Raw genomic sequence first — 12,238 nt, forward strand, 5'->3', positions numbered from 1 at the left:
ACCCTTTCCCCACTGGAGAAACACATTTTAAAATTTTTCTTAATATTTTATATACATTTATATGCCACATGATGATGCCTCCATCAGCATCATATGTACGGTAGAGTCACAGAAGACTGTACCACCTGGTAATGTCGGGGCCTTTGTGTCCATATACCTTACGATTGTCACTCAACAATGAAATTCCCTGAAAGCATCACTCAAAATACACCCCACTGGTATGTGGTACATACGCTTGCATTCTGGAGCCATCTTCCTTTAAATGTGGAATTCCATGGCAAAAAAAAAAAAAAGTGCGCAGTTTTTAAACCACTGTTAGAATGTGTATTTCATGGACCAGTTCATAACACAGAAAAGAAAGCTAAGCATTAAAAAAATATGGTCTTCATTTTTAAAAGAGGGATATGTTTCAGTTTAGAATCTATATTTTAGTTGCAAGAACAATATACACACTTTTCTTTAAAAAATATGAAAAGTTTTCAAGTGAAAAAAATTCATAAAGTATATACCAGCAAAGAATGTACAGTGTAACATATGTAGCATATTACAGAAGTATTCTGTTATGACTGTTTTATAAGTAAATGCATTTATTCAGAAATCATTTGCTAAATACGTACTTGAAGGCCCGGCACTAAGCGAGGCTCAGCCTAATGCTGGGGATCAAACCCACAGCTCACACATGCTAAGCAAGTACCCTGCAACTGTGCCCACACATGCCCTCTACATTTGAAAAACTTAGCCCATTTGTTTTGGAGGTTACCAAAGCAGTAGAGGGATAAGCAGAGTGGGTATTGTCTGCAGCCGCCTTGGGGATGCTGGATGAACTCCAGCGCTCCGCTGTGGCAGTTTTAAGAGAGGGAGTTGTCTCTGTTCAGGGAAGCCTCGAAGCTGGAATCTGTCTTTAGGTCATGCACTGCGATGCTGAATTACAGGACAGATTCCAAGGGCTCTGGGCTTTGGCGTCCAGAAGGTTTAAGCGAGCCTCATAATAACTTCTGCTTAGTATAAAGAAAAAAGAGCTATAAACATGAAAAGGTTTAGGGGCTAAAAGTGCTAATGATTAAGTAAGCCAGCTTTTCAGCTTTTCCCTAAAGAACACACACACAGAAATGTACACAAAGCCAGGCATGGTGGTGCACACCTGTAATTCCAGCACTTGTGAGGCTGAGGCAAGAGGATCATTGAAAGTTTGAGGCCAGCCTCAGTAACATAGTGAGTTCAAGGCCAACCTGAACTGTACAGTGAGACCCTGCCTCAAAAAAGAAAGAAAGGAAAGAAGGAAGGAAGAAGGAAAGAAGGAAGGAAGGAAGGAAGGAAGGAAGGAAGGAAGGAAGGAAGGAAGGAAGGAAGGAAGGAAGGAAGGGAGAAAGAGAACAAGAAAGAAAGAAAATAAGAAGGAAAGAAAGAAAGAGAGGAAAAATGTATGCTTAAGTCTACCAGCATGCCAGTAACAGGCCGTTCCAAATCCTCTGTCTGTCTCCACAAAGTCACTACCTATCCTTTCTGGGAAGTTGCCCTCTGGCTCCTCAGAGTCCAGGTTGCCTTTGCCATCTCTGTGCTTTGCGCTGACAGAGGCATGCAGCGTATATTCATTTATATCTGACTTCTTCCACTCCGCACCATACTGTGAGAGTCAACCAAGTTGCAGATGGGCCCAGAGCCCATCCTTCTCAGCACACCACACCACTCCCCCACAGTAGGAATGTCTCAGTTTGTGTCCTGTTCTACTGTTGAGGAAGTTGAGTCATTTCTCATGTAGGCTTTTATCTATAGAACAGACAAGAACTTCTCTCATGTACACGGAGGGATCGCAGATGAAGTCACCCTCCGCTTTCCCCTTTAAGCAGGTCTGACCAAAGGAATTTTTTGTTTTCTTTCCAGTCAGTGTGAGAACTGCTCTGACTATAAATTTAGCGTTCATAATTTGCACTGAGTTACAAAAAGGAAAAGGGGTTTATGTTGGACAACTGGCTCTTATGGACTCTCTTCCTAATTCCAAAGAAACTGATCCGACTCTTGGTGGTGACCGTATCTCAAAGGAAGGACCGTGCTCCAGGTTTATTTCCGGCGCTGTGACAGCGTCCTGCACACAGGGCTGCTCATCAGTGTTGGGTCCTGGCAGACAGACAGACGATGGGTAGAAGAGGAAGCAGCACTCAAACAGGATCTAAGAAAGGGGGAAGGCCCCTGAAATTACCACTTTACAAAATAAAACAATGTTTAGGCACAGAATAACACGATTTCTTATTCACACATCCCACCTCTGACATTAATCAGAGCCTTCACCTATGTGCTCTATTCCATGACATCTTTTCCACCCCTGGTGTAGTTCACAGATTTTCTTACTTTGAAGTACAAGAAGGGGGAAAGAAAAGACAGAACTGTCGCTGCCCTAAAAGGAATGAGGAAGTGAGAGCTCTGCAGTGTTTGGCTAGCTCTGTCGGTGTGACAGCCCATGATGGTCTTTCCGGTCCCAGTAATATTCTGAATTTCCACCTGCCTGCCCCCGCCACTTATAACACACAGCACGTGAAGTTAGAGCCGCTCCGTCTCCTCTCTGCCAGTGGATTAGTAACAGCAGAGTGTCATGCTGTGTCTGCTGCTTCCCCCGGTTCAGCAGAGGTAAAAGAGCTCTGGCTAGAGACCTTCCAAGGGTAAGTACTATAGATTAACAGGACCAGAAAATACACAGCCAAAGACAGATATGTCAAAGAATATGTGGCAGAGTTAGACTGAACACAGAACGCTTGACTTCAGTAAGAAGGCTGCACTTTTTTTAGATGCAGGAATTCTGTAATATTATCTCTGGTTTAAGTTTACTGTCATGGGAATAAGCAGCATCATGGGAATACATTTTTTTCTTTCTTTCTTGGGCTCAGTGAAAAAATCTGTGCAGAGCACTTAATGCAGTACTTATGAGCACTTAAAAATTGTTAGTCATTACTGTGAATGATATTCAGATTATCTCTTGAATGGGAATGTAATAGTGAATAACAAAGTTGGGGCGGTCAGGACATGTGGCTTAAAGCATTTAGAAATTAAGTGTGTCTAGTTGTTGTTTTCAATAGCATATGACATTTGGCGACAGGCTGATTTTAAATGAAAACTTTCCTGATAGTGTTTTGGCAAAGTGGGACCAATACTGGCCAACTTATTCTGTTGAGCAGTTATACCAGTTCATAACTCTCTTCTGTGTGTTTTGTGTAGACGGAGTCAGAGCCTCACAAGAGTGAGACTTAGCCCTGGATCGGCAGCCCCTACTCCAATGAAGTTGATAAGCAGCTTCGATGCTGTATGTACCCTTTCGCATTTATACTCATTCATATTTTCTAGAGGAAGAGCCAATAATATTTACTTAATTTTATTTTTTTTCCCCTCTTTTAGCCCAAAACACTAAATGCCAATAATATGGAGACTTTGGTCAAATGTCAGTCAGAGGTAAGGAAGCAATTTTTTATTTCATTTGCTCTGTGAGAAAATGGAAAGCTTTCTGTTGTGAGGGAATGTTATTCTGCTTAGAGAATAACAAAGTAGAAAATTGACATCATCCATAGAGAATACCAAGATGAAAAAAATGTGCGGGTGTGTGTTGTAAAGAAAGACTGGATAGGTTTAGTGATTATTTTAACTGAAACAACTATATATTTTAGGGTGACATCAAGGAACATCCCCTCTTGGCATCGTGTGAGAGTAAAGACAGCATCTGCCAGCTGATTGGTGAGTTTTGAAAACATACTGATCTCTTTTGTAAGTGCTAATAACCGGTGTTCTTGGTTTGCAAAACCACAGTGCTTTTACTCTACTAGGAATTTGTTTCTAAGTGTTCTGTTCCAGACCGCAGCACAGAGCGTTAACACTTAACTGGCAGGCAGGCTCCAGCGAGCTAGCGCGGGGAGCGCCCTCAGAGGAAGGACCCTGTTACAGCCGCTCCCCGCACTGGGCAGGAGGTTTCCAGGGGGCTGGAAAATCTCCTGGACATCTATGCTTTGCTAACGAAAGCACGGGTGCATTTGAAAAACACGGTGCCTTCTCCACTTACTTTCTTTTCTAATGGAGAATGCATCTAAGAACCCACAAAGCAACTGTTGCTGATCTCAAAGAACCTATCATCTGCTCTCACATTTTTCATAATATATTCCACTGTAACATAACCGGGACGCAGGACTCCAGAAGTACCAGTTCAGGCCGTTTCACTCTCATTCTTCTTCCACTTGCTAGTATAAAATGTGTAGGAGCGTGTGCCAATCATTTAGAAAACATAGCTTTTATAACTGGGAAAAAAGAGGAAGGAGGGAGGGAGGCAGAGGAACTGTCGACATGCAGTGCGCATTACAGACATGCCTCCTGGATCTTAGAAGAGCAGACTACTAGGTAACAAGTTACTTATAATTTCAAACTGTCAAGCCCGGGGTGCAGCCTTCCCGCAACCACCTGACCCCTGTCTTGTGACAGCTGCAGGGGAAAGCCCGGGGACCGCAGGTGCATGAGTGATTTAGCTCCCTCTAGTGGCCGCCTACAGCTAGCGTGAGGAGAAGGGCTGCGGGCCGGCTTTGCTGAGAGCCTGCAAAGGGATCTTGAGCAAGTCACTTCCTCTCTGTAACCTTTCGTTTTTGTCACCAAAGGAAGAAATTGAAATAATCTATTCAATCAGAGAAACGCCCCCAGTAGTCGCTAAGGCTAGTGTGTTAAGCTGGCTGGTTTTTCACCTGTACAGTTGGGTTTTTTTATTTTCTGTAGTAAATTGCTAGAAAAGATAAAAACAGGAAAGGTGGGGCCTTTGAGGAACCCCAGTGTTGATGCTTAGGGGCCGGTTGCCCTGATAACAGTGTGGTTGCTGGGAGTTGGTTTTTCTAGATCAAGAGTCACGCCTTTGCTCTCCGGGTTTTTCAAAATTACTTCTCCCCACATGGCATACTACAGGTGACAGGCTGTAACCGGTGTGAGCATTTTCTTACGTGGGTTTTTACGTTGTGCCATGATGGTCTGACTTTTCTCCTTCTCTCATTTTCTTGGCTGTAGAAATTAGGAAGAGAAAGACAGGGCGGCCCTGGCCCTTTCTCACGAGAAAGCTCTCCCCTTCGTCCGATTTCTCTGGGGTATTGGAGCCGGAGTTGAAAGTGCCTCTGTTTGATCAGCCTTTGTCAACGATCTGCAGCGAGAGTGGCACACTCCCCAGACCCATTCAAGTAAGTGTGTGTTTGCTTGTGAGCCTACTTCACTTTCCTATTGGAAGTGAAAGAAAAAAATCCTTGGGAAATCTGAGTGTAATTCTCATACTAAACTCACTGGGGATGATCTTGCTAGTCTTCGAAATGATGCTCCCACATCCAAGTGCAGTCAGGAGAATATCTGCCTGCTGAAGTACTAGACATTAGGTCTATTAGTCAGTCAGCTCAGAGTGATGGTCTCACCCTCATCCCTCTGACTCCACAGAGATAAGATAGCTGAAAATGTGTAGCTTCTAAAGGTCAACACGTAGAGGTAGAGTATAGCAAACATCAGAAAGCCAGTGTTTACATGGAAGTATTTGAAAGGCGGGAGGCCTCATAGTAATTTTAGAATGTACAGAATTAGAACTTCAAGTCCTAGAGAGATGGCAGTGAAGGGAGACAGTTGATAACAATTGAATCGGAGACCAATACAGTCTCAATACTCTTCTTAAGACCTTTTTAATATGCTGGGCCTGGTGATGCACACCTGTAATCCCACCATTGTGGGAAGCTGTGGCAGAAGGGTTGCAAGGTTGAGCCCAGCCTGGGCAATTTAAACAACTTAGCAGGACTCTGTCTCAAAATTTTAAAAACATTTTCAAGGCTGAGGATGTAGCTCAGTGTGCCAGGAGCAAAAGAAAGAAGACTTTCAATAAAAGAAGGAGAACCAGATTTTATGGGGAAGATATTTGATGGTAGATGAAATTAGGGACTGTTCATGTACATTATTTTAATTCTCTTTCTCCACCCTACAGAAAGATTTTCATGTTTTTGTTTCCAAAAAGGATATGTGTGTGTCTCCAAGCCATGGAGTGATCATTCCTGTTCCTATACCTGTTCCCACAGGACATCCTCACTATCCTCTGCCTTAAAGGCCCGTCTACAGAAGGAATATTCAGGAAAGCAGCCAGCGAGAAAGCCCGCAAGGAGCTGAAGGAGGAGCTGAACTGCGGGGGCGCAGTGGACCTGGAAGGGCTCCCCGTGCACCTGCTGGCTGTGGTCCTGAAGGTGAGTCTGCCATGTGTGAAAAGAAGCTGCCAGGAGGTTCTCACACACGCCTCCTCGGGAACAAGGAGTGGGATCCCCTCCCTGCAGGCAACATCAGCTCATCTTGGAGTTTAATTTTTTTAGTTAAACCTTTTAGTTATTTATAGAGACGCCTCTGTTTTCAGTGATCCCAGATTTCAACAAAGTTCTTAAAATTTGATGAGAAAATGCAATTTGATAGTCTTGAGATCAGGTCTATACCCTAAATCTGGTTCCTCCAGACTTCACCCACCTGGAAATGGTGCTTCTTACTCTGCCCATTGCCAGGAAGGTCCTGAGGCACACTGGGAGTCTGAAAGAGGCTCCCTGAGTCTGACCACAGGAGGCCTGGTGGGGCAGTCTGGGACAGGGGAGGTGTGAGGACACAGAGGGAGCGAAAGCAAGGGGAAGCCCTGCACTGGCACCCGAGGAGATGAAGCAGCTGACACTCCCTCTTCTCTCCCTCAGGACTTCCTCCGGAGCATCCCCCTCAAGCTGCTCTCCTGTGACCTCTTTGAAGAGTGGATGGGTGCCCTGGAGAAGCAAGATGAAGAGGACAGAATTGAAGCCCTGAAGCAGTAAGTCCTCAAAGTCATGCTGAGGCCAGGCCTGCGTCTCCATCTTTTCCTCCTTTGCAGAGCTGTCAAAGTGATTCTTGATTCATGTGTCATAGAAATGATGACACTGAGAGCATCTATGTGGAATTGCTCATCCACTCCCAGAATAAACACTAGGAGATGCCCGGATGATTAAAAGTAGTTTTAGGTGCCCCATTAGCACAGTAGGTAGTGTGTCAGTCTCATAAAAGTAGTTTTAGCCATGAGAAAGGTACTTCGTCAAGAACTAGAAAGTGACTTTTAACACTGGCAAATCCCAAGAGGTGGTGGGAGGTTCTAGGGAAAGATAAAAATACAAGGAATTCTAAAAGGCTTGAGAAAAGCAATCACACCTGAGCACTTTAACGCAGGCTAACCAGCAGAGTGTAGAAATTTTGATTATCCTTAACTTTTACTGATTAGGGCCATGCAAGGTAATAATTCTCCCATAAAACATTTCCTAGTGCAATTTGGAAGGAATTATGTTGTTCATAAAATTCCATAACATATCTTGTATTCTTATATTTAAACAAATGAAAACTATGTAAGAACAAATTCCAGTGAATAACAGTAATTATATGTGTAAATGAAAGCGTGACCCATCAGGGATTAGCAAATCCTAAATTCATAACCTTAAAATGGCAGTGCTTTTGCCACATACTAAGAAAATCTGTCCATATAATTATCCCCTGTGGCTAAATATTTTAAGTGAAACATGTGTGGAAGTGAAAACAACAGTATCCTCTCCAAAAAAATTCCTAAAATTATTACAAGTTTCCACCTGCATTCTTCTATAGCAATAATTCTGAGAAATTAAAAATGATCCATTACTACATTGGAGTACCATTAAAGTTTTTGAGAAAGTGGGACTTTTAAAAACTCAAATTAGTCACGTGTGGTGGCCCACACCTGTAATCCCAGCACTCAGGAGGCAGAGGCGGGAGGATCACTGAGGCCAGCCTGGACTACTTTGCTAGATTCTGTTTCAAATAAATAAATAAATATATACATACATAAGCTCAAATTTATTATTGTTAGTAACAATATTGGTATTTACATACTACCTTGACCGTACTTGTGAACATGCCTTTATACACTGATTTATTCTCTGTAGAAATTGCTCAGAGTGGCAGAAAAAAAATGGTTCATGATTATTTGGTGATCACAGTTCAAAAAAAAGGCGAGAAAACCAGTCTTGTAGTCTTCAAAGCCGAATTTCTGCATAGTTAAATGACTATCCAATGAAATGATTTTCAAACTGTAAAGGCAAACTCTGTTGTTTGATGCAAGCTCTGATTTATAATTTAAGATTCACATAAAAAATAAAAGGTGGTGCTCCTGGTGTCCCAGGCACAAAGACCTGGTGGCTACCCAGTCTTCTTCTGTGTCAGTGGCTGCTGGAAGTGTCTGAACCATATTTCACACTGTTGGTTGTGAAAATGCTCCTTCCTCATTTTAAAGGAAGTCTGGTTTTGGCAGAAACTTCCAACAGGCTATGTGCAAGCTAGATAAGCTATTGGCCACTTTGAAACTGAAACCCCTTCCCTCTATTCCAGGGTTGTAGGTCAGCTCCCCCAGCCCAACCTCCTGCTGCTGAAACACTTGGTGCCCGTGCTGCATCTGATCAGCAAGAACTCCGAGGTCAACAAGATGGACTCCAGCAACCTCGCCATCTGCATTGGACCCAACATGCTCACCCTAGAGAATGACCAGAACTTGTCATTTGAGGCACAGAAAGACTTGAATAATAAGGTAGGTTCTGTTTTTTTTTTTTAATGCGAAACTCAATTTATGATCTCAACTTCTCTTTGCAAAAGCCCAAGCAATGAAATACTTCTGAATTTCTCAAAATGACTCAGAGTAGCAGTGAAAATCTAAAAGGCAGACTGTTTTTGTCATAGTTCCACTTTCTTAGAGAATGCATGTGATGAAGCAGAATAAATCTGCCTCTTCTGTCATCCTAGAAAGCATTACTTCCTGCCAATCCAGCAATCAGTGTGGGAAACAGCTTGCATAAATGAAAAATTCAGTTACTTTAAAGTACAATTTTTTAACTCTCTAATTTAAAATGCCTGTCTCAAAATAAGCAAATAATATCTAACTTTAATATATTTGTGTATCAAATTTCTATCTGCTGTTTTCAGACACATAAAAATATCCAGTTCTCTTGGAACTTCCCTAAGAGTTGACCACCAATATGGCCTCATCCCTTGCCCTTCCCTAAAAAAAATGTCCTTAAGCTGACAACCTGCTTATTTTTCCTCATAGGTGAAGACATTGGTGGAATTTCTCATTGACAACTGCTTTGAAATATTTGGGGAGAATATTTCAGCTCATTCCAGCACCCGTATTGCTTCTGATGACTCTCTCGAGCACACTGACAGTTCAGGTACATAATGTGCTGTCATTTGATTACATGATTCTGGACAGAAGTTCCTGCCAATCAGCTAGTTCATGCTAGTAATGTAACGTATCCCTGGTATTTGAAATAGAAACCACCTTCACCATCACCAAGCCAGACTAGACTTTAGTAAGGAATTTGCTGAACATGAAAACTTGGCCCTTCATTTTCCCAAAACACCTCCTCAGACTGTGGATACTCTTTCAATGTCAGTCTAGAACTTTCTCCTTCTTATTCTAAACCTCTTTCTCTTCCTTCTTCTCTTCCTTCTTCTTTCTCTATCTCTCCCTCCCCTTTTTACCTCCTCCATCCCTCATTCATTTCCTTTTCCTACTTTCTTCTCATCTCAAGATAAATTTGCAAAGAAACAAAATTTAATATGGAAAATTTCTCATTGTATCAAGCCCCACGCCATCCTGCTAAAACACCTGGTGTCATACGTGGTACCAATAGGATGGCCTGTAATGTTGTCTCTAAAGAAACTGAACAAAGAATTCAACTGTTTCTTACTTTTTCTCAGATGTGTCAACCCTGCTGAATGACTCAGCCTATGACAGCAATGATCCAGATGTTGAACCCACCAGTGCCCACAGCCCCTCCAGCATGCAGCCTCAGGTACCCACTGCCATGGCTGCTGGTTTGGACAACAAGGGGGGACAAGTCACCTGTAAGTTAAGCCAGGAACCCATTGTTAGCACAGTAGCCAGGCTGAAAAGCTCCCTCAGCCAGCGGGCAGACAGGAGATTCTCAGAACCCAGCAGGCCACCCTCACAGGAGTGCCTTGAGGGCTGGATGACAAACCAAAAACTGACCAAAAGTGAGGACAACTTCACCCTGGCCAGGGCAGGCTCTTGTTTTGAAAGTGAGGAAGCTGAAGATCCATTTCCAGAGGAGGTGTTCTCTGCAGTAGAAGGCAAAACCAAGAGATCTGTAGACCTGAGGATCAAGAACCTGACCCAAGGTTTGGCATCACCTCAGGGAGTGGTACCCAAAGCCCTTTCCAGTGGCTCCCTTGATGGGTCCTCTGACTGCTCACCTGTGGGTTCTCCTTCCTGTCCCAAAAGAAGTATCTTCACCAGACATCAGTCTTTCACCTCAAAGAATGACAAAAGCAAGCCCAACAGAGAAATTAAAAAGCATTCCATGTCATTCTCTTTTGCCTCTCACAAAAATGTACTGCCCAAAGCACCCACCTTTGGATCTAGGAAATCAAAGGACCTTACCAGAGACCAGGTCAAGAAGAGTCTGAGGAAAGAAAGCCAGCTAGCTGGTCGAATTGTCCAGGAAAATGGGTCTGACCTTCACAGCCAAACAGCTCTAGGCTTTGGCTTTCCATTCTGGGCCCTCGCAGGTGACGATGTGTTCCAGAGAGTTGATGGCACAAGTCTTGGTAGCCCACCACCTTATGAGGAGGCCATTCAGTGCCAGGCATTGGAACTCGGGACCTACGGTGGCCAGACCGTTGGAAGTATGAGGGCAAGAATGCTCAGCCAGGACTCCACACAGTCATCTCTTCTGCCTTCTTACCATGGAAGGGACTCAAGGAGCAGCTGCAGTATGGAGACACATAGTGGACACAGAAGGTCAGCCACGGCTGAGTACTGCAGACAGAGCAGGACTGTCAGTGCATCTGTGGAAACTCAAGGACATGTGACTACACCAGGGAAACCTGAACATCGGCTGAGGACCATGTCCGAGTCTGTTCAGAAGGATAAATGGGACTATCTCAGACAACGATGTAGTCAGCCAATCTTTGAGGCTGACCAACTCCAATATATTAAAGAATCCTACATTTAGGAGGGGATACCACATACCATGATCAGTTGTGGTGTCATGGTGTGTCTCTGTATATACATGACTGTATAAAGATGTGTGTAGGTTATTATTTTCAAAAAAAGTCATGAATAAGCTCATTTAAATCATCATGCAGAATTCTATTCTGTAAGGCTAGCTACGTGGTGTGCATCAGATAGTGTCTGTGCATACCCGGGTTTGTGCAATACCTAACAAATGTAAAAAGTGTATTATACACAAGATGTTACATGCAAAAGGGTCTACATGAATTCCCACAAACCTTTGTTTGTGTAATTGTGCACTTGTAGTACATTGCTGTTCTTTGGTCCCTGGGGCGTTTGTCCCATTGGTTAGTGTTTAAAATATCTTTGATCTTTTTAATGTTGCTTCAAATGTCATGTCAATTCTCACATTTTCTACAAATTCCACTGAAGGGAAACTGTTTAAATTTCTGGTAGAAGTTTATCCTTGGGGTGTCCTTGGAGTAACTATATAATGTAGAAGAAGAAAGACTGCAAGCATTTAGCATTTGGGGTCATCAATGGTATTAGGAGAAGAAAAAATGTTAATAAAATTATGAAAAATATATGTGTCCTTTCAAACATCTGATTAAATTGGGAAATGCATTACATCGATATGATTTAATCAATGATAAATGATAATTCATGTGATAAATGAATTTAGTGTATTTTGAGTTTCTGTGTAGTTCAATGGTGTCTTATGCTATAGCATGGAGGTAAATGATTTTATGTACATTGGGGGTAATATATAAAACTTCAATGTAATTTCACTACAATAAATTGCCTTCCTTATTTAAAAGTAAAAGTGTTCATTCATTATTGGCATGCTACCATCTTTTCCTCAGTGAATAGAAATCCAGCAAGAAAATTAATCACACATGGGTTCATTAAACAAACATTCAATGACTATATATTCATCATTCTAGACTAATAGGCAAGCCTAGAAATCTGTGTTTAGGAAAACACAGTCCCTGTTCTCTGAAAGTTTGCAAAATCATAAAAATGTGCCCACTTTAAGTCACCTTTTCAGCAAGCAGTCACTTGGAGGCCAGAAAAATTTAGTACGCCAAAATAGGATAATATAGTAAATGTAGTATTTCCCATTTCTAGTGAATCAGGCTTTTCAGTACTGTTGTGCATACATATCTTTCTTCATTTTATGATTTTCAATTTGCTTAAGTATGCTGATCA

At 42.4% G+C, this 12,238-nt stretch overlaps 1 protein-coding gene across 1 annotated transcript; it reads left to right on the forward strand.

Annotated features, from left to right (window-relative positions):
* Nucleotides 1-2,489: 2,489 nt before the first annotated feature.
* On the forward strand, nt 2,490-11,852 carry Tagap (T-cell activation RhoGTPase activating protein). Its single transcript, XM_005390512.2, has 10 exons — nt 2,490-2,654; nt 3,208-3,292; nt 3,385-3,438; nt 3,651-3,717; nt 5,020-5,186; nt 6,057-6,218; nt 6,705-6,814; nt 8,389-8,584; nt 9,101-9,221; nt 9,754-11,852. Exons 2-10 carry the CDS (start codon nt 3,266-3,268, stop codon nt 11,028-11,030), a joined length of 2,181 nt encoding a protein of 726 aa, XP_005390569.1. The 5' UTR covers nt 2,490-2,654; nt 3,208-3,265; the 3' UTR covers nt 11,031-11,852.
* The last annotated feature ends 386 nt before the right edge of the window (nt 11,853-12,238 follow it).

The sequence above is a fragment of the Chinchilla lanigera genome, unplaced genomic scaffold (genome assembly GCF_000276665.1).
Source record: "Chinchilla lanigera isolate Chin_1 unplaced genomic scaffold, ChiLan1.0 scaffold00038, whole genome shotgun sequence".
NCBI classification, from domain to species: Eukaryota; Metazoa; Chordata; class Mammalia; order Rodentia; family Chinchillidae; genus Chinchilla; species Chinchilla lanigera.